Raw genomic sequence first — 27,372 nt, 5'->3', positions numbered from 1 at the left:
CAAACACTTCGGAAAGTAACCATAACCACATAGCGATGAAAAGTGTTTGTTCTACTGTGTTACAAGTTGAAAATGAAAGTAAGAATTGAGAGACTTTCTCCCCGCTGGGAACATAATCGGTCTCCAAATAAAACAGACCTGCAGGAGGGTTCTGCTTGCAGATGAAGGCGCATTGAAGGGGTGACAGAGATGCGCGCTCTGTCAACGGCGAAACCTGCGATGCGGTGCTTTTGCTTGCTGCAGGAAAAGGTTTGTGTTACACTTCCCTCCCCTTTTGCTCTGTCTTTTATACAGTAGACAAAAATCCCCAGAAGAGAGGGATCTCACAGATGAAAGCTGGATAAAAGAGAGAAACTTGACAGCTTCCTACATGCTGAGTTAGGAGAATGTGTGCTCCCTTTCAAAGATGTCATTTGCACAGGCCTCGCAGATGCAGAGCAGGTATCTTGCCTGAGCAAAATATTTAAACTAAAAATGGGACGATTAACATCACAGCAAACGGTGAAAGACAACGCAGTTTGTAGTGTCATACACAAAATGAGCAAAATTCCCCAGTACACTGCAGGGAAGAACAAAGCTTTTGCAAGACAAATGCTGGAGATGGAAGAAAACCCTTGGCAACCCCACCACAGCCTGTCAAACTGGCTGCTTCAAATAAGAAGCTTTCCAGAAAACAATGCCGAAGGGGAAATAATAACGATAATCACACAGATTGGGGTGGGGGGAGGACACGCAAAAAAACCCAAACAAACCAACCTGGGGTTGTCTTGCAGATGTTCAGAATCAAGGTAGGAACTGATGTGGTAAGAATGACCTACTGTGTGTGTTGTAACCTGAGGCAGGGGCAAACCAGCCACAAAGTCTAGTCAGACCAATACCTGAGACAGAGGATTCAGCAGTGACAATGCTGCTGAAGCATTCACCAAAAGAGGGGGGAAAAAAAAGGAAAGAAAGGCAAAGTTATCTATATTAAGGTCACTGCCACACACTGACTCTTAATCTCCATAATCTACGAGCTGAAATCTACCATTGGAAAGAGAATATGGGCAAAAAACTGACAGTAAGGAATAAATAGATGAAGAGGAGTCACAACCCTTCTGCAATTAGCTGAAAACCCTGCAAAAGATACTTAGCTCAAGAGCACTCAACAATCCAGCTTTGGTTAAGGGGAAGAAAAACTCCCATAAATGAAGTTTGCAATTCTAAATAATGGTGGACAAAAATATAGAATTGAGACTGAAGATGTGCTTGTAAAGCCTGAGAGTCTTGATCAGAAAAGCAGTAAGGCATCGTACTTTATAGATGTAACACAATACTCTTGGGGACATCCACGCTACTTAAACACACAGCTGTAGTGGGCACTAAGCTATTATCATTAAGAGAAAAAGAGCTGTATTCAGATATGTGTGCAGTATGTACACAGACGGTTCTTGGAAAACTTAACTCTGTGCTCACCATTGGCACCAGGAGTTACAAAGAGGAGACACACAACAAAGCACAACACATTAAGCCATCACACAAATCCTCAGTGCATCCACATTTTGGAATTCTGCACCTGTTTCTGAGTGACTGGAGCCAAGAACAAAACTTATTATCTTTGTCATAATTCCTTCTTTTAAAAAGGGTTCCCCTGCATAGTGAAGGATAAACAATCTCCCATGAATTCAGGCCTAGTAATGAGAAGGTGAATGAGAATTTGTAGAGAAATAGCATGAAAAAAATAAGAGTACAATGAAACCATCATTTAACATGTTTGTTGGGCTCAGGTGGGGTTCTGTTGGTCTTTCTCTTAAGACATTACAATTAAAATACAGAATTCTTCACCACAGATTACTACAAAGACCAGAGTAAATGGTTTCAAGAGGGACTGGTGAGTCAGTGAAGGCCAGACCTCCTCATAGCCAGATGATTCAGGTACAAACAAGCTCAAGAAGGCAACAAATGTATACTCAGAAAGCAAGAAACTAGTTTTTCATGCTGGTATGATACCAGAGCTCATTTCTCACGAGCAGTGGCTGGAGCAGCACAGGAGATCTAACAGCCACAGCTTTGTAAAGGACCCACTTGCCAGCAGTGTAAGGCTGAAGCACATTTTCTTCCAGACTATGCAAATATACCACAGACATTTTTTTGCAACTCACCTGTGTGTAGAAGCCACTAGCTGCCTCTAAGAACAGAGAAAGGTTCGCCTGAACTTCACTCCGATTTGGATTTGCTCTGTTTTTCGCCTGACCCTGCAGCGTTGTGATTTGATTTTTAAAGGCATGATTCCAACTGCAAACAGAAGAAGTGTTTTCCTTTTTTTACTTTGGAAGTGCCTTATGCAGACAACAAAAGCAACAAGAAACTGTTTAATTACATAGCATCACATGTGCAAATGAAGTATATTCAAGTTCGGACAACATTCAGATTAGAAATAACGTTAAATATGGAAGAATTACTGGTCCCCACCTCTCACAACTAGAGAAACCAATCCTGATACTGTATAGCTAATAATGTAATAGCATCAATATTTGCTTGTAATTGTTCTGGTTTAGGTAGCATTGCTCTCTCTTCTGAAAACAGGATGTGCGGTATAAAAATTCGAGTTAAAAATCATTCAGCATCTGGAGGCATGGACAGGATAACTCAGCCAGCCTGCTCATCTTCCTCCCCTCCGTGCTGGAAGAACCACGTCCTTCTCTTAACTAAACCTGTGACAAGCCAGGTCTGCGTCTTAACTAACAGGGAACAGACTTGGGGCATGGAGAAAACCCAGCAGGATCTTACCCTGATTCTTCATGTGCCTTGAGCACCCCGGCCAAGTTCTCTCCTAATATTCCTCCCTCTGCCCAGCCCTACCTCAGAAGGCTTAAAGTCAGGGTCTTTAGCAGCTACTGAACTCCTGTTAGACCCGGCTCAAAGGTCCAGGTGATTACATCAGGCAAATCCCCTCCTTTCTGGAAATTCCAAACTCTCCCATCTGGCTCACCAAACCCCCCTCCTGCCTGACACAGCTGCTGCTGACTGCCAGAGGTAAAGTACTGACCTACTGAACGCTCTCCATCGACTCTGCAGTGTGTTCTCATCTCTCACCCACAGCACAGCTCTCATTTTAAAGGAAATAGGACAACCATTTCACAGCACACAATCACTTTCTAAAAGTCTCTGGGTTTCCTGCACTTCAGCCTGGATTACATATACACATGAATTTATTGAGGTACTTACAGGTCCTGTTCCACTTTTTTATCCAAAGCATATTCCAAATCAGTCACTAGCATTTTCTGATATAAGTCCTGTAGAGCCTGTCTGGATGTCCAGACTTCTGCTGGACCCAGCTTTGAATCTGAGCAACAAAAAAACAAAGACACAACAGTTTTTGTAATACTCAGAGTTATTCCAACTGATCTTTCACCCACTCACCGAAGGAAAGAACATAGCACAGTGTAAGGTGTCAAACACCCGCTTTTATCATAGATTCATTAGAACAGTGAAATACAAGAATGACAGAGGGGCTGATCACTGATTAACTGATGAGTCTCCTACAACACCATAATGAGACATGAGGAAAGGCAGCAGCTGGGAAGTTAAAATAAATTAAAATGACAAAAAAAACCCCAAACCAAACAAACAAAACAGATACAAGGAGGCGATTCTCTGTAAGTCATTAAGCTGCAGAACTTCTTGCCACCGGATGAATTTAGAAAAAAGTCCAGAGTCGCCTGAAAAAATTATTAGGAAAAAAAAAAGTCCATCAAGGGATGCTAAGTAGGACAGTTCCTAGAGCCAGCGCTGTTGGCATTTAGAAGAACACACTGGGCAAGCGCTGCTGCATGCTTGCCATTTTCTACCTCTTTGGTAGCCATCTGCTTTCTGTCACTGCGGGAGAACTCAAACGCTGTTCCCTACTACCCGAGCCTAATTTCCCTGTGAAATCCCCCGAGCTGGGGCTGCGGGAGCACAAGGGGCAGCCTCACCCCCGGGAAGCTGTTCTGCTGAGGGTGTAGCTGCTCCTGCTGGGTTAAACGGATCCAGGCAGTTAAAATGTTCCTGTGGGGACCGCACCACCTGCTCTGTGTACCGCACCGAGGCGGTGAGCGCACTTAAGCACAGGTTCATTAGACAAGCTGCTTGCACTGCTTGGCTGATACATTTATATAAACCATTTCCATTTTTCCATAAACACGTACAGCTTAAAACAGAGATTGTAGCATTTCGTGGCATCACTTTCATAACACCTGTGGTAGCATTCAGATCATCATTTCCATCACCCAGGTCTCTCAAAACCAGATCCTGGCTAATCCCAAGCACAGCAGTGCCTGTGGCAGTCTGGGCAGGAGGCTCTTTCTCATCCCCAAAAGGAGAACACGACGGGAGAGGAGTAGGAACATGATCTCCATCTCCAAATTTTTTAAAACACTCCAAGTCAACTTCAAAAATACATGTATTTGAGACACAGGAAAGAAGGGTGCAGCTGTTGAAGTGCTATTCATTTAAATACAGAGGACAAACCTTCAACATAACGTCACTCACTTTCCAGAGAATTCTTAGGAATGATAAGCATAAGGAACACAGAAAAGGCAAACAAAACCAGGAACCAAGCATGAGCAGCTAGATCAACTGTATAATAAAGGCAATTACCTGTCATGTCAGCCTTCAGGACTTCTGCCTGCCTGTAGGAAAGCAATAAAACAATAAATCAGAAACAGACTGATCAAAATAATTGAATTATGCTAAAGCACATTCATGCAACAGTGAGTAGAGGACGTGGAACCAGCTCCATAGAGGCTGCCTACAACCTCCACTGCCATAGTTTACCCCCTGCAGCAGGGATTTGAGCTACTGTTGTTGAACAGTTTGATTTCTTCTAATTCACACCAGAACAAAAGTCAGGTCTTTTCCCTGCTTAGCCTAAGTCTCTTTCAGAAAAATATATAAACTAGAAAACGCTTACACTATATTCAAAGCTTTACCTGGCAGCAGTGTCCTGCTGATTTTAATAAGACCTGCTTACCTGTAACTGGGAATTTGATAGTAACTCCAAGTTGCCACACAACAAATGCAGTAACCAACAGAGAATGAAGCAAACTCCCATGGGTGCCTGTCAGCACATCACCACAGCCCTCCTACCCCTCTGTCCTGCACTAGATTTCCTTAAGGAGAGGCAATAAAAAGACAATGGCTTCCCCAATTAACCCCCTCCCTTGCACTGCCTCCCTAAAATCATGGTTTGATCAGGTTTTCAAGAAAAAAGAACATACAGAACACACAAACAGAATGGTAACTACAGAGTGTGAGCTTTCCACACCAGACATCTTCCTATTGTACAAAATACCCACCTCCATCCACCAAAAAAAAAAAAAAGATGAAAGTCACACTGTGTCTAAAATGAAAGTCGGATGCCAGCTTGGGCAAGAACGAAGAGCTAGGAGAAAGCACCACCTCAACCATAAAGAGGTTTCAGACACAGGCATAGACGCTCTCTTGCCAATGTGAAGTTCTGGTGACTGTAAAAACAGTTTTTCAAGTTGTTCTGGGTTCTACCTACTGGCCACAAATTATAGGGAAGGTTTTGAGGTCCACATCAGGATTCAAAAGATATCATACCAGTGTCAGTGCTTCGCTAGGGTGATGCATGTTGGTAAGTCCCTTCACAAAATTTCTATTTATCAAATGAAAAAATTACCGATAGCAGCTCACCACCATCCAAGAAGCAATGGGATGCTCCAAGGACATTAACTGAGAATATCTTAACTGGTGCCAGAAGTAAATCAGCACGCTCCTCATCTGCTTCACAAATTCCAACTTTTTTTAGTGGATTTCTTTCAAGAACGCATTAATATATTTTTTTTTTCAACTAACAACAGGGTACGCTGGAAGAAGATACAACCTATTCTTGCTGGCAGACAAGCAAGGAAAATTTTAGATATTGTGTCATGAGAAAGCTGAAAGCCCAAGAAACATTTCTGCCTAGTCACCACGGAGGTCAGAAAAGGCAGCTCAGTGATGCCCTCCCCACCACGGCGGGTAGCGGGATGGAAAAAGCAGGTTTCTACCCCCTGCACAGCTAAGAGGAGCCAAGGAAGGACGGCAATCTCTGCGTGCTGCACCTCAGGAGCCTCTGCGACTCTGACCTGCACGTCTAATCGAGCGCAAAGCTGAGCCCGTTCTGTGATGCTCTGACTTGGCAGCTGGAAACGCCGCTGCTCAGAAAGAAGAGCTGAGTTGCTTCGATGCAGAAGTCTCCCTTTTTTAAACAGCCAGCCAAGTTAATACAGTTTGGCTCGCACTTTAAACACCCACCAGTTCTGCAAACTTTTTATTTGAGTTGAGAACACAATCTGCGTTGCCAAAGCCATGAATCCTACCGAGACACTCAGCCCAAGAAGGACACACAGTGCCGCTTGGGCAAAGCTGAGCCCAAAGTTCTCCTGCAGGCAAAAAGGCTCTGCCCCGTAAAAGCCAAGAACTGCTCCTCCGAAAATGACTTGTGCAGAACTACCTTCCACTACCTTAAGTATGAATCTTTAAAGGGGGAACTACAAGTAGCACCATTCTGAAGGCTTATTTTCATAAAGTTCTGAGCAGCTGTTGCCTGGAGAATTTAGATGCAGTGAGCCTCAACCCCTACAACAGTGCAACTGCTGACAGATGCTCCGTAACTGCATATCCCTAACAACATGGCCAGACCGGAACTTTTATCAGAAAGATTTCTTTTTAGAACACCTTTTTTGGAAGGCAATACTCATGGGCTCACAGAACAAGAGCTTTTAGGGCCAATCTCTTCACTAGACATACAGCAAACTGCCTGTTATACTTAATAAGCTTGCAACAAGCTACACTGAGCTGATAATCACTGTAATTTTTAATAAGATGTACAGATGTCATTTCAATACTTCCTAGGGGCCAAACGAATTAGAAAGTGGGTCTGACATTTCTCATTTCCACCTAAAACCAACTTTTATTTAAACCAGCTGCACCTACCATAGCTAAACCACGACAAGAGAGAGCAGCCTGGGTACCAAATGTGTTCCACAGGAGCAGCAAAATATTAGCATCTCGAGAGGAAAGATGCATTGCCTTCTCCTTGAAAGAATGTCACTGAGGAGCCTTCGCCGGTGCTCAGAGACTTCTACTGGGCACGAACTGGAGTTCACTGATAACAGCAAGAGTTTCTGATGGTGCAGGTCGTTCCTTCCATCATCAAGCTGCTTTTAACATGCCTTTTTGTCCATATATTTTCTTGCACCGCCTCATATTGAATTTGCATTACAATGACTCATTCTGGTGCAAAAATCCGTGGCCTGCAAACAAACTTGCTTACACATTTTATCATTTTGAGAATATTCTCAAGTACCTCCTTGCCCAGTTGGACTCAGCAGTTCAGGCAAGTTTCCCTGAGTTTGTTGGTCCAAAGCCAAATAAGCACAAACCACAGTTCAGAAAGTTGTATTTCAAGCATCTCTGTTAGATGATACATCATCTTGATATATTGTGATAGCTATTCTTTATGACTTCCTAACCAAATATAATTCAGCCCATGCTTTAGTTCAACTCAAAAGTCAGATACAAAAGCCTATCATTCAATTCAGTCAAATAGTTTGACAGCTAAAGGAACTTTCATTTTATTCAAATATTTGAAATGTTTAAGCATTTTAAAAGACAATAGTCAGGACTTTCTTCTGACATTCTGAAGGTATAACACATATTGACATCTGAGTACCCACAGATGGCAAAGGAAACTTTTCTCCTCTTAAAAACCTGGCAGTATACAAAGTCTTGTTTTACTGTAACTCCGGGGAACCCAGACACTACGTTCAGCCTGGAATGAACCACCGGATTTAGCAAAGGAAGACAAGACAGACGCATTTTGTTTTCAAGCTTTTACCATTCTTAATCAGTTGAATTTTCCCCAAGCAGACAAAGAAAATCAGTTGTTCCCCTTCAGCTGATAAACACTAGAGAAGCCCTACAAATACGGGGATGATTCTCCCACGCACATTGGTTAACTACTCTATTGCTCAGTGAAAGTCCAGAAGCATTTTCTGAAACACTAAGGCCCCTTTATGCAAAGCAAGCCCTCCCCACAGCCACGTGTGGCTCCCAACACCATGGAAAACCAGTGGCTTAAATCCATACTCTGAACCGTCTGTTCTCTCCTGTACAGCAAAACGTTAACATTTGTAAATTAAGTATCCTAATCCTCTTATTACCCCCTGCCTTTGAACTCCATTCACGTAGCACTAAACAAATGGGTCTATTTCACTGTTGACCCCAAAACAGCTCATCTGTGTTTCAACCTACATTCTTCAATTCCATTATAATTCAAAGCATGGAGAATAAAAAAACTTCAGTTCTCCATACACCACACCGCATCTGTAAGAGGGCAATATCAGTTCTACAGAAGCCTGGTTTTGCTACAAAGCTTCATCATCAAGCACACAGAAAGGCAAATAAAACTAAGCCAAATTTTTCAAAGCAGCAGTCTTGTGTTAGACAGTTAACATGCACTATTTTGGAAAGTTCAACTGGTCCAAGCCAAGCTTCACTTACACCACATTCACACAGTGAGAATGAGCCAGGCAAGAACTTCTATGGCACGACAAGCCCTACAAAATAAACACTGAACACAATGCTCTGCTTTCCACCATGGCTGAAGGGGGAACTCCACTCGGTTTTCCCCTGGCAGCCCTGAAGCATCAGCATCTGTATCAGTTCCCTTATCAAATCACAGAAATGCAAACCCCTTGATAAGGAATTGAGGATTTTCAGTACCAAAATGGGTAATGAATCCAACTGGGTATACAACAGCAATTAGAATCCAGTCATTTGTTCTGTGAATACAGACTGAAAACCATACTGAAAGGCCCAGGCAGCTTCACTCCAAGGAGGAATTTATATTCCTGCACTTCTGTTCACCGGAGGTAAGTGCAGAAATAGTACCACGGTGAAAAGTGCCCGCAGCCAAGTAAGTCTTAGCACGAGGTGACTGATCTGAAGGGCATTGCCACAAAGTTTTCCTTCCTCTGAAAAAGAATAAGATGATAGAGAACATACATAGAATAAAGGTAGGTAATATTTCATTTTGGGTAGAGAAGGTAAATTTTCTATGCTAGCGCACTAAAAAAAAAAAAAAGTCAAATATACTTAACACTTATTACATTTTAGTCATTCCAATACCTGGCAAGGCTCACACCCAGAGGGAACTCCAAAGCAACACCCAGCAACTACTACTGCAGATTTTCCTCAAAACAGTCGTTAACGTCAAGAAAACTTTATAATAGCTTAATACCTCAGTATGTTTTTTTGTTTGTTTTGATTTAAGTGTACCCATGCTGATTCAGGGCCGGGGAAAGCTATAGAAAACACTGAATATTCCACAGCAGATTCAGGGGAGAGTTGAGTTGTCCAGAAGCCCCTGAACACTGTTCCCAAGACAACATTCACATCTGGAGTTCAGCGCTGAGCAAAAATTATGGTCTGATCTAAGTGGCTGACAGTTTTATGGAAGATAAACATTCTTCCTTTCATTCCTAAGAATAACCACTAATGCTTGCTAACATATAAAGCTTTATTAGCAGTTTTGAGAGACTTGCTGGGCACTAATCCTTTATAGCTCACACTTTTTGCCAAACGTTGGATTTTGAAACATACCAAAATAAAATAACTCTGACTTCCCTGCACTGTTTTGTAGATAGCGACTGTATCTCTAACTACAACCTGTCAAAGGGACATATTTTTATAGCAATCTTAGGATTGTGCACAAACCTAAATTTTTATACCTGAATAACAGTAGCAGGGAACTTGTGGGTCAGCTTCATCTTGGATATTTCCTTCATCTATTAATTCAACATCATCTGAATACAACAGGTTTCAGACAGCAGCTCCAGTTAACAGCCTGACACATCTCGTCCTGAAAGAGTAACTGGATGGAGTCAGGATTTTGCAGTGATATACAGAGCCCGATACAGATTTTATTTATTTGCGTATAGACTTTACCTACTCACTTGTGCATCAGCTATGTACTGTTTAATAATTTTTTTCAAGCAACTTTATCTTTATGGAACAACTTCTTAATGTTCCAAACTTGTAAGTGTTGTCACTTAATTCAAATGACCACAGTTTTCAAAAAAGGGGTGGAATCACTTGCTTTGGGAGAAGGAAAGTCCTGGTGATGTCAGCTCTTACTGATGTAGCAAGAGAATGTGAGACATCAAATTAAATGATCCATGTGCCTTTTACACTGAAAGGACAGTCCTCACAGACACGGCAACAAAAGCCACTTTCAACAGTACCGCCTTATTGTCAATGTTATGTGCTCACTAGTTTAAAGCTTATTATTCCTGTTACAGGCAACTGAAGCCAGGGTACCTCTAGTTTCTTTCACCAGTGGCTTTATCAGATTATAGCCATAAATCAAAGCCACACAAACAATTCTGCATCAGCGTAACTGTGCAAGTAAAAAGCCACCTTGCTGAAGCAAGGCAATCAGCACCAGAACCCAAACCCTCTCCACAGGGAATCCTGCTCCATTACCTTCTTGTTCCCACCTCAACTGAGAGGGGTGGTGAGAAACAGGGACACAGGACAGGATTTATTTTAATCCCATCATCCCCCTTTCTCCTAGCACAGGCTCTCTTAGAAGTCATAATAATCATCCTCAAAAAGCAACCACCAAAAGCAGCTCTTTCCAAGTTTGATCAGAACTGACAAGCCTCCTCCCTGGATAAGAGTAGATACACCCTCACAGTCACCTTCATTCAAACTCATTTTGTTCCTCCAGATTCAGCAAAGTCAGTTCCTTTGACTCAAGTTTTGCAAAAGATGTGCCCAACAGGTAAAAGTTACCCTGAAGGAAGTTTATATGTGCTTATTCTCCAGTTTAATCTACAGGGAGGGAAATAAGTCTCCCATCCTGCTCAGGCTTCCAGCATTCAGCTATCCTCACCAAAATCTCCAGCCTCCCTCTTCTTACAGCTGAGAGCTCTCACAAAGCACAGGAGCGAGTCTGAGCCCTGAGAGAAGAGCGGTGCTGCAAACGTGAGTTAAATGCCTCAGAAATGGGATCCAGTCCATAGGCAGTTGTTCAGCATCAGCAATATGGCTGTGTCTATCCCACAGAGTTCTAAAATTTAAGTAGAGAGTAACCCGCAAACTAAATACCGAACAATCTGTATTTTTCAATGCAAACAAAAATAGCTTGGGATAAATGTGCAGCATTAAGACCAACTTGGGAAAGCTCAGCTGCATTTTCCACAGTCACTGGTTTGTAAACGTATTTTTTAAATACTGACTATGCCATTCTTTGTCTTGACCTGCTCCTTATCCGGAATTTTACTGGAGCCATAAGGGAGAAAACCCACCTCTAAATGGATGTTGCCCATGAAAGAAAAGCACACAAACTCCAGTCACCTTGACACTGTTCACCTTTCCGGAGCTGACAGCATCACGCTGCGTGTAACCCTGACACTGTCTGCAGTACAGAAAAATTAAGAGCAAATTCCCAAAGGATTAAAAACTATTTAATAACTATAATAAAGGCATACTCGGGAAAGAACAGATACTCAATATCTGTGGCACTCCATGACATGGATATCTTTGCATATTTTAAGCAATAGCTCTAAATGAAAGTTTCTAATAGGAAACAGCTGATAAATTTGCTTATGGAATAGTCTGTGTCTTTGTCAGCATCCATACAGCAACACATTTACTGCATCAGCTGACAACATATCAGCTTTGCAGCTGACCTGAGAACAAGTCAATTGGAAAACATTCAACAGAATATATAATCTGTCTGCGTACCTCCTTAAACTTCACACTATCCATTGGTCAAGCTAGTTTTTAAAAACCAAAGCAATTTTAAAGGTGTGAAGACACAGAACTTCAAGATTGCCTTGCAAACCACTCAACCATTGACAGGCGCTCCCTTCAAAAGATACAAATGGTGGAGAGAAAAATTATAAAGCTCCGCTTGCTTGCTACCCACAATGAGGAACTTCTGGTAAGCACATAGGAGGGTTATTAGTTCTTATGACTACAGTGCTCAGCGGGATGTGAGAGGTTTGCATCTGAACTACCTTATTTCCCATGGTAATCCCCACAAGATTTTGAGACTAAGCAAGGAAAAGCACAGAATTACTTTACACACAAAAGAAACACCCCAAAACCAAACAAACGAAACCACCACCCACACAACAACTAAACATACACCACCAAAACAAAAAAAAAATTCACAACAAAATTTATTTTGCTCTTTCAAATCCACCCTGATTAGAGTGCACACAATATCAGTTGTGATAAATAGTAACACCAGTACTCATTTGTTCTATTACAGTTTCTTACTTGGTAAACACTTGTGTTAAAGGCTGGAAATGGCAGATAACAGATGTTAAGATAAGTTAACATTATTTAACTTCTTTCAGCAGCTTTTGCATTATGAAAACCATGTCCAGAAGTATGGAAAATGCAAATTGGATATCTTCACATCACTTTCAGACTGTTCTGCTCGTTAAGTCAGCCTTGCAGAGGCCAGATCAGCTGAGGTCAGGCAGCAGATGCCAACCCTCCGCAGCTACCGCTGGGGATCTCCCAGGCAAGTCTACGGTGTTCAATTCAAGGGCTGGTAATTACACAGCTAATTTAGTGCCACACAGATCAAATACACCCTCACACCTGCCCACGGAGCCAGAGAGCAGAACTCTGCAGCTGGGAGCTGGTTATAAAGGTGACACACATTTCCCCCTGGAAAACCAGCCACTTTGCATGAAGAGGGCAATACCTGCAGCCCTCCAAGTCCTGACTTCGAGCCTTAGCAGGGCCCCACTGCCTCCAACCTCCACTAAAACCAGCTCAGGATATAAAGCCAAGATATCTGCCTGATTTTCAGTGTTTTCTATGGATGCCTCTGAAATTACCCCTTGCCCAGTAGCAAATGCTGATCCTTACCCTCAGTCAAGCTGAAAACTACTCACATGGATGGAGGAAGGAATTAGAGGACTCTGTTATTGAGAATTCAATATACTGCCTTCCTTGCTAAGCAGCAGAGGGAGAAAGAGCAAATATATTAGATGTCACCACCACAGGTAGCAAAAATAAAGCACAAGTAACCCCTCATACTGCCTTTGTATTAAGTTAACCAGGATACAATGGAGTTCAGCATTTTGAGCATGTGCTCTCAAAGCACTAGTACTGAGATCTATGCCCAGATAGTCAAGGCCTTCAAAAAACATAAGGCCTAACACAAAATTATTGATACTTAAATTCTTAATTGCAGTCACTCAGCAACTGTATGAAGCCGATTTTTATCCAACCCCATTCATTTTATAAACTCACAATTACATAAATATCACACAAAACATACCCATTGACAAATGTGACATACCCAGAAGCTTTAAAATAGCTTTTCATAATTAAGATTTTTTTCAGTGTGAAAGGACAATGCAGGGTTTAGACAAGCTATAACAATAACGCTCGCATCACATCCCAGTACGATCCTAACTGCAAGCTCCATCTTAGAAATTATTTTCAGTCCTCTGTCTTGAAACTAAATGCAAAGTACACTCTTAAAGCATAAAGACTGAATACCAGTCAGGGAGAATTATATTGTCTATTTATGACAATTAAATGGGTTCTCAGTGCATCATATTGCCAATAGTTTACAGCAGTCTCATTAGCTGCTTCCCCTTCTCTATCACGAACACACAGGCAACACTGTTCTAAACATACTTACTTTTCAACTAGAGAATATTTGAATAATTATTTTCCCCCAAAAAAGTAGGGAAATAAGAAAGAGGTTGAATCCTCTACCACCACAGGTTTAATGCAAGCCTACCAAATACATTTATTTCTAATGAAAGAAAAAAAAAAAGGCATGATCATTAAATTCACACCTCAAACAACACAACCAGCAATATTTCAGTAAAAGCATACATATGACACAAGGTACCGAGGATACCCGTTTGAGTTGCATGGAACTATGTGAAGGAGAAGTTGAGTTTGTTACTGAACCTCAGATTCAACTTCAGGTTTATCAACACACAGCTCACTCCCAGTGCTCTGCTCTTAGTTCTCCCAGGTACCGGAGTGTGGGCTGTCTCCTACAAAACCCAAGAGCCCACCACCAACACACACGTACTCCTGGAATATGCAAAAGTTACTCACTCTCATCTGTGTTCAGCTGAAGGAACAACCTGTGACCAATCCAACCAGCTCAGATCTAGCCAATTTTATTAGCTGAGAAGTGGTATGGATACACTACAAGAAGAACAGCCCCTGCCTTTCCCATCTTAAAAACTAATAAATTGGTTCAGAGCAAGCAGCCGAGCACATTTGTAGCTTCCAAGGTTAATGCTGCTTTTGGTGATTAAACATTTTTATGAAAATCATTTTATATCTAAATAAAATCTCAACATCTTACTTGCAGAACTAAAAAAGTCTCTGCCTTCAAGAAGTTCACGTGATATTCAGCCAACTACAAATCAGTATCTGCCTCAGGAATCACGTATGGAAAATTCTGGGGGTCTAGCAGATCTTTACAGAACATAAACCCAAGAGCAGTTTACCCGACTGCAGTCTCCCTTTCAATATTCAGACCAGACTCGTTCACTGCATTAATTTTACCTTCCGCAACAGCTGAGGAACAGGCTCCAAAGCAGTGGCCTAACACACCCAGCCTGAAGATCAAACCTTAAGGCTGGAAGGGACCTCAAAAGGTTACATAGCCCAGATACCTCCATACCCCAGAGCAGCCCATCTCAGCCACCTGGCTAAACCTTTTCCACATGGCACTACATTTTGCTTTGGGTTCACCCACTCTGGCTCCTTCCCCTCACCAAACACCACCAGCCTCACTTGACCCACCACGACCTTCCTAAGGCAGTGAAGAGGCAGGGATTGTCCTCACCTGCTTAGACTGAGAAGACATTTTCTGAATCTTTGGCACATATTAAGCGAGGAGGGACGATGCTGGTAAACTATTCAGCACGTGACTACACAATTACCGGTTATTAACTCAACACTAGTTGCACAAGCCAACTCAGCCTCAGCATTTCACTTTGCAACCACAATAGCTTGGATCTCGTCAAAAGTTTTGTATAGGATACCAGCAAGTCCAAAACAAATTTCAAAATAGAATAACTTGGGCATTCTATTTCAGTATTTGACAATAAAGCACGGAAACTACTTGAACCATGCTGCCCTAACCCAAAATCTGAAATCCATCTGTTCTATGGCATTTTCAACCATACAAATAAAATTTCCTGTGGCTGTGTCCTCAGAGGCCCAAAGATCTTCACGTCTTTCTCATGCGTCATTCCTAAAGACAAGACACTCTTGGGCCACTTCACTCCAGCACAGCAGTTTCTACTTTGGTAATCCACAAAGAATTATTTCAGCAATTAACGGAATCAGTTACACAAGATGCAAAATAAAATTTTATAACCATCTTTAATGCAAAGTGTGGAGAATTTTACCTGATTTTGAGAGACCAACCTAAAATTCTGAATATATATGCTGGAAATATCTTTCCGGATAGCTTCAAGCTTCAGAGGTTATTCTGGTCTTTGATAGCAAAGCCAGGAGAAGAGGAATATTTCAGCTGAAGCTGGACTGCACACTTGGCAAGCCACAATTGCCTACAAGACTCTTTGCCCTAAGCCCCATAAGGCTTCCAGCTTACCTCAAACCAAAACACCTCTAAAATGAAATGGTATAAATATGTTCAAACTGGGTGGAAAAACTGCCAGAAGTTCATATCCTAGCATCATCTATGCGACACACTCCTGAATTAAGACCTTCTGTATTAATTCAAACGAATGTTGACAATGCATGTTAGGCAGTTCTTTCCCAGTTAAAGATTTCAGATGTGTTCGACTTGTGCACATTGATGGTATTAAGACAAACTGAAACACTTTCTAGATTTTTATTGCAAGTTCTCTCTCCATACTTTAATAATTTAATTTATAATCATTAACGTATATAGAAACCTCACCTTTTTCTTCATATTCAAATAATTTTTCCTCTGTTTTACTAGCAACTGCAGTTGGGTGTTGAAGCTCTAAGAGCTGCTACAATTTTCATGGTTTTATGCACTCTCAGTGGTTTTAGGTTTTTCTTTAATACTAAAAATGTAGCTTAAATCCTTTGGGCACTATTCTTACTGCTATTCACAAAAAACAGACCCACTAGTAGACTGGCTTTTTTAGGAATAGCTGGCTAGATCAAGCCTTTACACTCAGAAGTTTTGTCGCCGCATTGTCCTCAACAAGTATTTACACTACGTCAAGACAAACCACCAGCATCTATTCAACAGCCAAAACTCTTGTCTCATCCTTCCTTCTCCCCCTCTTCATAGGTGCAGAAGATTAGCGTTTCTGTTTTTAGTTATTATCAGGCTAGATGAGAAAGACTACTCTGGAGACCCCTGTTAATGGCTCAAGTGTACTTCAAATTAAGGGTAAGAATGCTCAAAGGCAGGGCTAAAACCAGCACCGACTGCAGAAGGAACTGAAGCTGGAGTCTGTCAAAGGTTCCTTGCTGGCTACAGGAAACCCTGGTTTAAAAAAAGATTATCGCACAGTCGCAGCTGTTTGACACATAGCAATATCCATGTGCTTTCTTCAAATCACAGCGAGACCAAGACAGGACACAGCAAAGCAAATACCAGAAGACTTTCACTCTAACAGTAAGTACAGTAGCAGAATTTATAAGATTATCATAAAACAAAGGGGAAAAAATGATAATTTCTTTATATTCCTGACAACACCTGTAGGGAAGTCAAACTGGGATAAATAATGTAGCACAGACCATCAGGGAGTCCAGGGGACCCTGGAACATGCTGTCTTCAAACTGTCCTATGGTGTAACCTGATCAAACACGAACAACTATCAAGGCCTCAATAAATCAAGGCAACAAAAACCACCAAGTCAGTCTTGAATAAAGACTCTCAATACCCAAAATGTCTGTTTTACTGCATCCAAAAAGTCTAATCGCTGCCTAAGGTTCTTTAAAGTAATTCAAGAATTTCTCCCCATGCTAATTTGGCAGTATCAATCATAAAGGTTTCACTGAAAACACATGCAGCATTAATTTCTCACTTCTAGAGAGCAGCTCTCTGAGATAATTCAGTCATATGACAAATGGTTCCACAGACTCAAAACAGACAACGCTTCAGAAGGCAGGAAAAAAAAAATAAAAATCAACTTACACATACCAATATTAGATGAAGCAGAAAACTGTTCAAGAGGGCTGAGCACTAGAGGGTACTTTCAACACCACAATGAAATATACTGCTGGTGTGTTAGAGACATCATAAGTACTTTCAGAAAAATGACATTTCTTTTCCCTAAAGGTGGATGAGAAGATTAACTCTAGCAGGACTCCTAAGTACCTCAAGGGTATCTCTGATTTGAGTCCCATCAGTGAAATTCAGTCTGTCGCCCACGGCTGTGTTACAATCCCAAGAGACTCCTCAGCATTCTGGTTCCTCAAGATAATCCCTTGAGTGCAGAAGCCAGTGTGAATAATCCGAGAAAAATCCTACTGGAATACAGAAAGAAGAGAAAGCAGGCCTAATGTTATTCAAAAAAGCTCTTATTCCACCCCAAATCACAGCATTACATTGATCTGAATGGGTAGCTACCGATTTATCTCAGAGGAATTGAAATATACAATATCAAAACACAGCTTAAGCCATTTCCCCCTCATTTGGTTGTCTAGGAAGTCCCCAAGCTTAGGATCGGAAGTTCTTCTTAAATTCAAACGGGAAGAAAAGTAGTGGCCAGACAAGTCTAGAAATGTGGGCTAAAGGCAGGAGGACCCTGAGCACGGCTGCACAAGCAGGAGCTGGTGATGGAACCAGTACAACTGTAAAGCTACGTTCAATGAGATACCACATGCAACAACATGAGTGCTCAAGAGGTATGTACAAAAAAACAAACAAGCAAGCAAAAAACACAACATCCAACTTCCTCCTATAAGAAATAGCGAAAAACTATGGCCCAGAGTCAGTTCCACAATTCTCTGGTCTTTTCACTGCACTAAGACAGAGAAATAAAGTTCACATGCCATACCCCTTCCTGAGCACAGGAAAACTTTGGCTTTACCAAACACCACTGAAATCTATGACCTCTCTAGTAATGTATTAAAAAGTGCCAGACCAAAGTATGCAACTCTGCTAATGATTCTAAGGAAATAAATCTGTGGCTTCATTCCTCACTTGCTCGACAGCAGCTGCGCAGCTTTCGAGTGAGATGAGGACAAGCCTCAAGTTCAAAGTAACAAAATCAACACCTAATGTCCTCCCACATATACTACTTCTACATCACAGCTGCATTCCTTAACTGCTCTTCCACCATTCCTTACCCCAAGGAGTACACTCCTACTAGTGCACCTCTGCTGCTCTTGCAAAGATCCAACAGTAGAGACGAAGGACCCTTAAAACTCTACAACCCCCAGCAGCTCCTCACCCAACAAAATCAAACACGACCGCAAACTATCCTCTCCACCCTCCCCAGACACCATGCACTCGATCTGCAATTAATCCACATAGATTGATTTAAATAAAGCTCTGAGTTGTCTGAGGTAAAAGTTTAGTGATACGATTCAGGACACAGATCAGTTCACTTGGAGGCAAAATCATCTCACTGGAACACGCTAGGGTTACTTGTTATGAGGCTGCTATATGGAAAATGCACTCTTAGAAGAAAGAGATTTTCATTAATATCACTGTATACTCTATATTGAGTACTTAAATAAAATAGCTAAGCATTCACCAAGAAAACGTATCTCCTTATCATGCACTGAAAACAAAAAAATGGGGAAAAAAAACCCTTCCAAACCCCATATTCAGGGAAGGTGGCAGCCTTCTCAAAAGGCTTTTGGCACAGCTTAAGTGCCCCATCAAAACTACAGATAAGCATCACCTGGTTTCACTGCCACAAGAAAACCTTTTCGTTTTCAATAAAAGATCAAACTATGTAGGAATATGCAGGTTAGAACAAGAGCTAACAGCTACAGGAGTCACCCCTGCCATCACAAATAAATACAGCTGTAACTTTACTTACACTAACCTGCACTTCTAGGTCACTGGAACACTGCTCTGCAAGTAACCTCAAAGCAAGCGCAGTAACAGCACCCATAATAAGCTGTGTTCTGCAGCAGAAAATAAAAAAAAAGGGAGACTCAGCTTGGACTGAAAACAGGAGAACTATTTGTGACAGTGATACCAGCTACATTCTGTGTATATATATATATATATATATAGCATTATATATATATATATAGCATTATATATATATTTTATATATAGCTACAGCTATGTTCTAGGAAATGGGGTGTTATTTACTGGTGTTATGGGTCAGTGAGCACTTTAATGATACCAGTGCTATCACTAGAAGCAGTGGTCCCACCCTGCCCTTACTATTAGCGCCTCATTCCTGTTGTACACAACCTCACCCCTTTTGTCAGCACATCAGGACACCAACTCAGGTTAAACTCTGTGGGTTTAAAAAAGAAAAAGGCACTTTAACCTCGTGCAGTTCCCCAGTCCAGTTCACTGAAGACTTGGCCATACACTTACACCATCAAATCAGGGCTGAGGGTGAGAGGAAGGGTGAGAAACTTCTGTCAGGAGCAGCTTCAAGCTTAAAACACACCCTTTGTCTATATGGTCAAGTTTTTGCCAAGTACTAAGCAAGAAGGATCAGGTTTTCTGATTACTGCAGCGCTCTTCCCGCTGGCACACATTCATACATAGTCACCATCATGCCACCATTCCCTCCAGTGGAAAAACAAGCCCACCACCTGCTGAACTGCACATGCATTCAAATTCTCGTTTCTAAGGATGTGAATCTAGCCACTCTTTCAACATCCTGCACTCCAGCTCCATACAGAGGAGCAAACTCAAACTCCACACTCAGAAAAGTGGACATGAAGCTCTGCATGTGCTGATTTACACCAGCTGAGCTCTGCCTCTCATTTGGATTGCTCTTCTAACTTCCATAAAGTCAATGGTAACAATCAGCTTTGAATCTTCCATTCCTCTGTAGAAGACATTTAAAATTAGTCAAAACCATTTGAGAAAGGGGAGCAACGAGTGATAAGCAGTATATTCACACCAGCCTTGTTCCCTTTGGAATCTAGGCTTGATTAAAAAAAGTGTCAGAGCTATGAGAGCACATCCAGCCAACCTGTGACTTTAGCACAAGTTGTCCAGGGGTGGCACGCTCTATAATGTAAATCTCCACAACAGAAGGGAGGAAAAAATAGCTGCTGGGCTACCACTGCCTGGCTGTCCCAGCCACCGCCAGTGGCCAGGGCTGGGAGGAACCTGCCTAGAGACTCCAGGGGTAGAGTGCGTGTCTTGGGACTCTCAGCAAGATGAATTGCCTTCAGCAGAAAGCTTAGAGGCAAATTGCTTAACGCTTTCTAAATTGTCATTTTTTTTAATTTCACAGATCACCACAAAAAGCTTGTTGATTGGTAGTAATCATCGATCTTATTTGCCTTTTTAAACCATTACCCTCACCCTTGAAGAGGGATGAGAAGTGTTGCTCATACCAAATATTGGCAGCAATTCTATTTATCAAATGGTAGGGACATCTTGCATAGAGGAAAAAACCAGAGAAATGAAGATGGAACACTTTCCTTTCATGTTCCCCCAAAGAAAACAGTGTGCTAAGAGGTGACTCCTGAAGGCCACCACAGTATTTGATCTCTCCACTACTCCTCTCCTGTTTAAAATTCAGGAGTAAACAATGTATGAAAGTAGCATTAATCATTTCAGAAAATAAAAAAGCTGGAGGGAATACTCTCTGAGACTGACTGGTCTTGTTCAGATATCAAGACAAATCACGAAAAATGTAGATGAAGGTCAGCAGAGGACCCCAGGGTGGCTGGGGCTGGAGGAAGGGGAGCGGGACATGGTTGGCCTGGGGCAGGGAAGGATTCAGGGCACCCACAGCATCCACATGCCCACAGGGATGAGACTGAGAAGGTGGAACCAGGCTATGCAGCAGCCTGGGGCAGGAGGATGAGAGACAATGGGCATCAGTTAAAATATGAGAGGTACAGACTGGATGTAAAAATCTTTGCCATTGTAAGAACAGTCAAATAGCACAGGCCGCCCCAAAAGGCTGACCTGCCTCCATCCTCAAAGGTTTTCAACCCCCGAACAACCTGGTCGGACCCCAGAGCTGCCCCTGCTTGGAGCAGGAAGTTGGACAGGGACCTCCTGATGTCTCCTCCAGCCCAAGTTACCTTGTGATCCTATGACCTCCAGGCAGCACGCTGCAGGCACACGTGACAAGATTATCTATTAACGCTGTAGTTACGTTTATTTTTTCCTCCTCAAGATAATTAAATAACTCGCTCTGCCTGTCCTGGTGAAATTCATTGTGGGCTTCAAAAAGTATTCTGTTTAGTGCCTTTCCAGCACTGACAAACATCACCTTTACATTTCTTCTCCCAAGTAACAAGCGACAGGATGAGAGGAAACGGCCTCAAGTTGCGTCGGGGAGGTTTAAACTGAATATTAGGAAAAATTTCTTCCTGGAAGGGGTTGCTGGGCATTGGAACAGGCTGCACAGGGCATTGGCAAAGTCGCCATCCCTGAAGGGGTTGAACAGACACAAAGATGAGGTTCTTAGGGACGTGGTTTAGAGGTGGACTTGGCAGAGTTGGGTTAACGGTTGGACTCAATCTTAAAGGCCTTTCCAACCTAAACAATTCTATGTTTCTACATAATCCTGATCAGGAATTGGTACCAGAACACACTCACGAGCATAGATTGCAGCACTAAATTACCTCTGCTCTACCCTCCTCCATTAAAAGTGAAGAAACACTGCAAGAGGTGCGTCATGGGCTGACAGACAGCAAAGGAGCAACCATGAAGAGACACAGGAGATGCAGAAGTTAATGGAGCTACTGATGAGTCTTTGAAAAGAGACCCACAATTTAAATTATTAAAGCAGTCAAACCTTTAATGAAGTTGGTTATAGCCTCATCATAAGACTACAGGAAACTACTAGGTTTGTCAGCACTGAAATTTCTAAGTGGTGTTCAAGCCCTGTAATTCAAGTACTTTTGATTCTATGTTTACAGAGTGCTAAAAGCCACAATTTACCAGGGTAATGCAATATTTAACCAGTAACTAGAGTCCACATCTTTGTGAAATGCAACTGAGACAGTCAGACCACAGTCAAACTCATAAGCTTTTGAATCCAAGTTAACTATGTTTCAAACATCAACATATAAAATTGGCAGCCAAGATAATTTCCTTAAAGTGAACAAACATGAACTAAAGTTCAATACGGTCTTATAGAAAGGATGCGCTCAGAAGTTTCTGTGGTATTATGTTAGAAATCCTATAGGTAGTGATATTTTGCTTAAAAGTTACTTCTTTCGAATCTAGCAGGATACAGGAAATGTTTACTGTAGCATGACTGCCCCACAAAGTTCATTTATGGGGAGTATCTGCAGATTGCCAAAGCCGCACAAACGGCATGGGTACATATTTTTAGCCAGATGAGACAAGCACCATCACTTGAACAGAGAGATGTGAACTGTGCCTCTTTTTCCTACAAACTCTTTGTAAGAACCTTCTGAAAGGTCTACTCACCTGACCAGACGTAATGCAAATCTTGGAGAAATGACTCAAACAATGACCCGAGAGAAGTATCTAAGAAACTGGATAGGACAGAAGGCTTGAAAGATGACCTTGAAAAGGATAGTAAGACTAGAAAAGCAAAAAAATCTCAATGTTTTGTTACGACACACGAAGATTACTTAAAAACAGCCTCTCCTGCCACTTAAAAGACTCAGTACATGAAATCTGACCTTCTTCATTTGTTCTGGAAGACTTCTGTAGGAGCCTCAGGTATTTCTCAGTTCTTGCACTTTAACTGAAGGGGTACTATCTTTTAAGGATGGCATTTTAAAACAGTTGATTCACATACATTTATACAGAAAGCAAGAGACTGGTAGTGGAGGAGTTAAGGTAAGTCCAACTATAAGTCCTTTCTTCCCTGCTCATTTTTTCAGCATCTTGATTCTTGCAGAGTCATTATTTCACTAGTTATTCAACCATTATGTGGTCACCTTATAAATTCAGCTCTCATCTGTCTAAACTTCAAATACACAGGGAAAGATCTCTCACAAAAACTTTCCTGTCCCTCCTTAGTTTTAAGATTATAAAGATGAGCAGAGACTAATCACTCCACATCTTCTTTTGGCACAATGTTTTGTTAAGTTGCCCTTTCATATCATTATACTTTTGTCTATTCCTTCCTCATTACACTTGGACTGAGCTTGTAACGCTGCAGTAAGAAGGAGGATGCCCTCCTCCTTAATGCAAAGGACTAACAGAACTGGCTCTGAGAGTTCCAGGCTCTATTCCCAGTTCTCTTTATGAGCTTGGGCTGCAGAAATCTGCAGCTCAATTTCTGCCCTATGTAAATCAAACAATTTAAACAGACACTCTGGGAATGCAAGAAACATATCACAGCTTTTAAGGAAACCACCCCCAAGCTTACCTTCTTAACAGAGGAACAATCCTAAATGTTCTTTAGAGGGAGAAGATGAAGACTACTGACTACAAAGTGCTTGAAAAGTCTGGGAGGGGGGCTGTCCTGGGTTTTCTGGAGGAGATAAGGTTCTTGATGACAAAGGCAGGAGTCCTTATGTGTAATACATTAGTGCCCAGATGCTTCAGTCCTGTTGTATTACACCCAACACAAAGAAAGCAGTCAGGAGGATCAAGTGATAAAGGCCCGGGATGAGCTACAGGGTTGGAGGAACAAAGCTAGAAGAAACAGGTGATTACTGCCCACTTGCTCTTGCAAACAAGGAGGATCTCCAGCTTGGTATGGCAGAATTCAGAACGCTAAGAAAGAGTCCGGTGGTGCAGAAAGGTGACTGGGACACGATGAGTGTGACTCTCATAATGACGCAAAGCAGCCAAAGACTCGAGTCACGGGAAGGGAAACGGGAGCGAGAGGTTAAAACATTATGAAGACATATACTAAAATACAAAAGCAAGTCTTTTACTGGTAGAGGAGAGCTAATAATAAGGCATTTAAGAGCTTTTTCCATAATGTAACAGGAAAGAAAGAAGAACGTCCTAAGACAGCGTCGTTTAGCAGCCTGGAAGAGAAAAAGGCTCATAAACTTGCTATTAGAGAAAAAATATTACTTTTTTTTTCCTGTTTTGAAAAGATAAACTTGAGGCAGGATCTAGACTACCAGAAGGAGGCAGACAGAGATACAAGAGAAGATGAGTAGGAAGAGAAGGATTTGAAGAATCAGTAAGGAGAGACAGTAAAAGCATTTCAGAACCCTGGATAGAAAGTGTTTTGAAAATTTAAAGACCTCCTTAAATTCATCCCTTAGAAATCCTTCCCAAGCCCTGAACTCTTCTGAAAGAGCGTGCACACCCTTTTGGCATCACTGCACCTTTTCCATAAGGTGCTCTGGATGAGCTGGAGGGGGGTAACACATCACGTACAACGCAGTATTTAGGATTTTACAGCTACTGAAAAACTATTGGTATCTCACAAAGTTCCTTTCCAAAAATCGCTAAAGAAAGGGCACTTCATCCCCAAAAGATAAGCTCCCCCAAAACCTACCAAAGTTCTGCTCAGATCAACGTGCGGCATCTCGCCCTCTCCACTTCAGGGGCTCAGGAGCACTTCCATTCAGCGAAGCGTTTCCAAGAAGCACAACCACGGCTGACTCTCACTTCTCCCCCAAACCCTCTGCTGACCGTCCCCCAAACCGATGGAGTGTTCAAGCCGCCAGAGGACTTGCAGCACGCGCGGGCTGGGGCACGACTCCTCTACTCCCGTTCTCCCTGAGCCCCCCGGGGGCTGTGGGCACAGGCTTCACTTGTCCGGGATCACACTTGGCAGCCGCTCCGCAGCGGCGGGTGATCAGGACACCTACTCCAAAGGGGCTGGAGAATTTGGGGAAGGGAAGCCGGTGGGTTCCCCCTTCCCTCTCCGAGGCACCGGTTGACCTTGCCGGGGAGCCCTGAGCTCCGCAGCCGCCCGGGCCGCCCGCCTGCGGGGAACGCGGCTCCGTCCCGCCCGCGGCGCGGGGCTCGGTAACGTGGCGGCCGAGTCACCCCCGCAGCTCCCCGGCTCACATCCCCGACCTCCTCGCCTCCTCACGCCTGCCCCACGTTCTCCCCGCCGGCCTCAGGCCCGGCAGCCGCGGCCTCGCCTCAGGGCAGCCGGCGACCCGCCCCCGCCAACCCCGCCGCTCCCGGCCGGCTCTCACCGGAGATACTGCGCACACAGCAGGCTCATCCTCCGCCGCTCGCCGCACCGTCCCGCCGCGGCTCTCACAGCCCGGGCCGGCCCGCCGCCCCCGCGCCGCCGCCGCTGCTGCTGCTGCCGCTGCCGCCTCCGGCCGCCGCCGCCATCTTCCCGTGCAGGGCCTGCCGCCGCGGGGGAGGGGCGGCAGGAAGGAAGGGGCGGGGGTGTCCCCGCTCTGCGCTCCGGCCGGGCAGAGACCGCCCGCGCCGCGGCAACCCCAGCAGCGCCGGCCCCGGCAACACCAGCGGCCCGGCGGCGGCAGTCACTCCTCGCCCTGACCCTCCCGCCGCCTCGCTGAGGCGCCCTGACCCTCCCGCCGGCCGGCCGCGCTTCCGGGCCCGGCCCCGCCGCCACTTCCGGCGGCGCCACCGGCAAACCCTTCCCCCGCGCCTTCCCCCCCCGCCGACCCGCGGCGGCGCCCGCCGATTGGCTCGCCCGCTGCCATGGCAACCGAGGGGGCAGCGGGGCGTCGTCATGGCAACCGCGGCGCCTTCCCGCCCGCCGGGGCCGGGCCCGGGCCTGCAGGCGCGGCGTTCGGCGGCCTCGTCCCATCCCCGTGTTATCTGCTGCCCCTTCACGGAGCTCGGGGAGGCGAGAGGGGAAGAGGCGCCGTCCCTCCGTGTCAGGGTGGTGGTGGCCTCGCACCTTTCTGGCAGAAAACGGTTTGGCGGGAACAATGCTGGGTGTCATGGTCTTCCCGCATAAACCAGGCTGCCCACAGCTCAGCTGCTCAGGTGTCCCTCCCTAAGGGTCATCCCAAAGTGTCCCGAACAGCCCTCATCTCCGAGTCCCTGTGTTACCCAAATGTCAGCAGCAGCCGCAGCGCCTGGGAGGCAGCGAGCTCAGGCACAGCGTGAGCCCTGCACCCAGGACACGGGCGCTTTGGGCGGTGACCTTGCACCTCGGTGTGGCAGTCACAGAATCATAGAACCACAGAATCATTCCGATTGGAAGAGACCTTCAAAGTCATTGAGTCCAACCATAACCCAACTCTGGCCCTACCCCACGTCCCTAAGAACCTCATCTGTGTGCCTTTTAAACCCCTCCAGGGATGGTGACCCCACCACTGCCCTGGCAGCCTGTTCCAATGCTTTATAACCCTTTCTTGGAATAAATTGTTCCCAAGATCCAACCTGAAGCTCCCCTGAAGCAAGCTGAAGCTGTTTCCTCTGGTCCTGGCACTTGTTCCTGGGGAGCAGAGCCCGACCCCCCCTGGCTCCAAGCTCCTTTCAGGCAGTTCAGAGATCAGAAGGTCTCCCCTCAGCTCCTGTTCTCCAGACTAAACAGCCCCAGCCTATCACAGGTAAATATTTACACTATCTACACCATGTGGTACTGCCTCCTGTGCCTACTCAGTGACTCATTTTAGGCTCAAACCCATCTTTATGGGCAGAAAAAATCTCCCTGAGTTCAGTGGCCATTCGATGGTGGGCTGAAGAAATGAGGCAGATGAAAATTGGGGATCAGATGAGCACTGAGGAGGCTGGTTGATGCGAATCATGTTATTTGAGCACATAAGTGACCCAAAGGACAAAATGAAAGATCATGTTTCGAAAATAAAACCCTCACTTTTTTTTTTTTTTTTTTCAGGTTGAAACGAGAACATGTTTAGGGAAATTATTTTCAGGGCCTCACATGTTTAAACAGAAGCCTCTTGAGGCTGCAGAATCGGTTTCCTGGTTTCGGTGCAATCAGGGCTGGGCAGGGAGCCATTCCCCCAAACCTCCTGTCGAACACTGCACGGCACCTCGGGCAGGCACCATAGCAGGGCTTGGGGCTCAGCCGCCATCCCTGCAGGCTCCTGGCTGCAAAGCAGGAGTAAACTGGTTCAGCACTGGGCAAACTGGGGCCGCTCCTGCCTGCCCACAGCCTGTCCTGGGCTAAGACAGACAGGCTGAGTTTGCACAGCCTGTATCTCCTGGATCAACACACAAGTGCAGCTCTTAGAAGGTCCGTCTCTCAGGGCACATTGTCCTGAGCTCTCCCTGGATGCTTCACATTGTCTGGAGCCTCGACCCTCTGGGTCCTGAACCATCATGCTGGGGCCACCCTGCACCTCAAATATTATGTTCAGTTTTGGGTC

At 44.0% G+C, this 27,372-nt stretch overlaps 1 protein-coding gene across 6 annotated transcripts in view; it reads right to left on the bottom strand.

The window, feature by feature from the left end:
• Positions 1-25,594, bottom strand: part of SMG7 (SMG7 nonsense mediated mRNA decay factor) — a 52,787-nt gene extending 27,193 nt beyond the window's left edge. For 2 of the 6 annotated variants that reach the window (XM_082052758.1, XM_082052755.1), the window contains exons 1-4: positions 25,252-25,594; positions 4,621-4,652; positions 3,208-3,325; positions 2,142-2,274 (exon numbers count right to left, since the gene is read on the bottom strand). In XM_082052758.1, coding sequence (XP_081908884.1) covers positions 2,142-2,274; positions 3,208-3,325; positions 4,621-4,652; positions 25,252-25,280 — 312 coding nt within the window. In that variant the 5' untranslated portion in view covers positions 25,281-25,594. Of the gene's footprint in view, positions 1-2,141; positions 2,275-3,207; positions 3,326-4,620; positions 4,653-8,839; positions 8,859-8,922; positions 9,006-9,761; positions 9,871-25,251 lie in introns of those variants that run through there. The other 4 variants (XM_082052756.1, XM_082052754.1, XM_082052759.1 and 1 more) reach the window with 4 other exon arrangements.
• Positions 25,595-27,372: the final 1,778 nt, after the last annotated feature.

This window comes from Streptopelia decaocto (assembly GCF_964273445.1).
Source record: "Streptopelia decaocto genome assembly, chromosome: 5".
NCBI lineage: Eukaryota > Metazoa > Chordata > Aves > Columbiformes > Columbidae > Streptopelia > Streptopelia decaocto.
The sequence above is the reverse complement of the archived record's forward strand: the minus strand, read 5'-3'. Positions and strand labels throughout refer to the sequence as shown.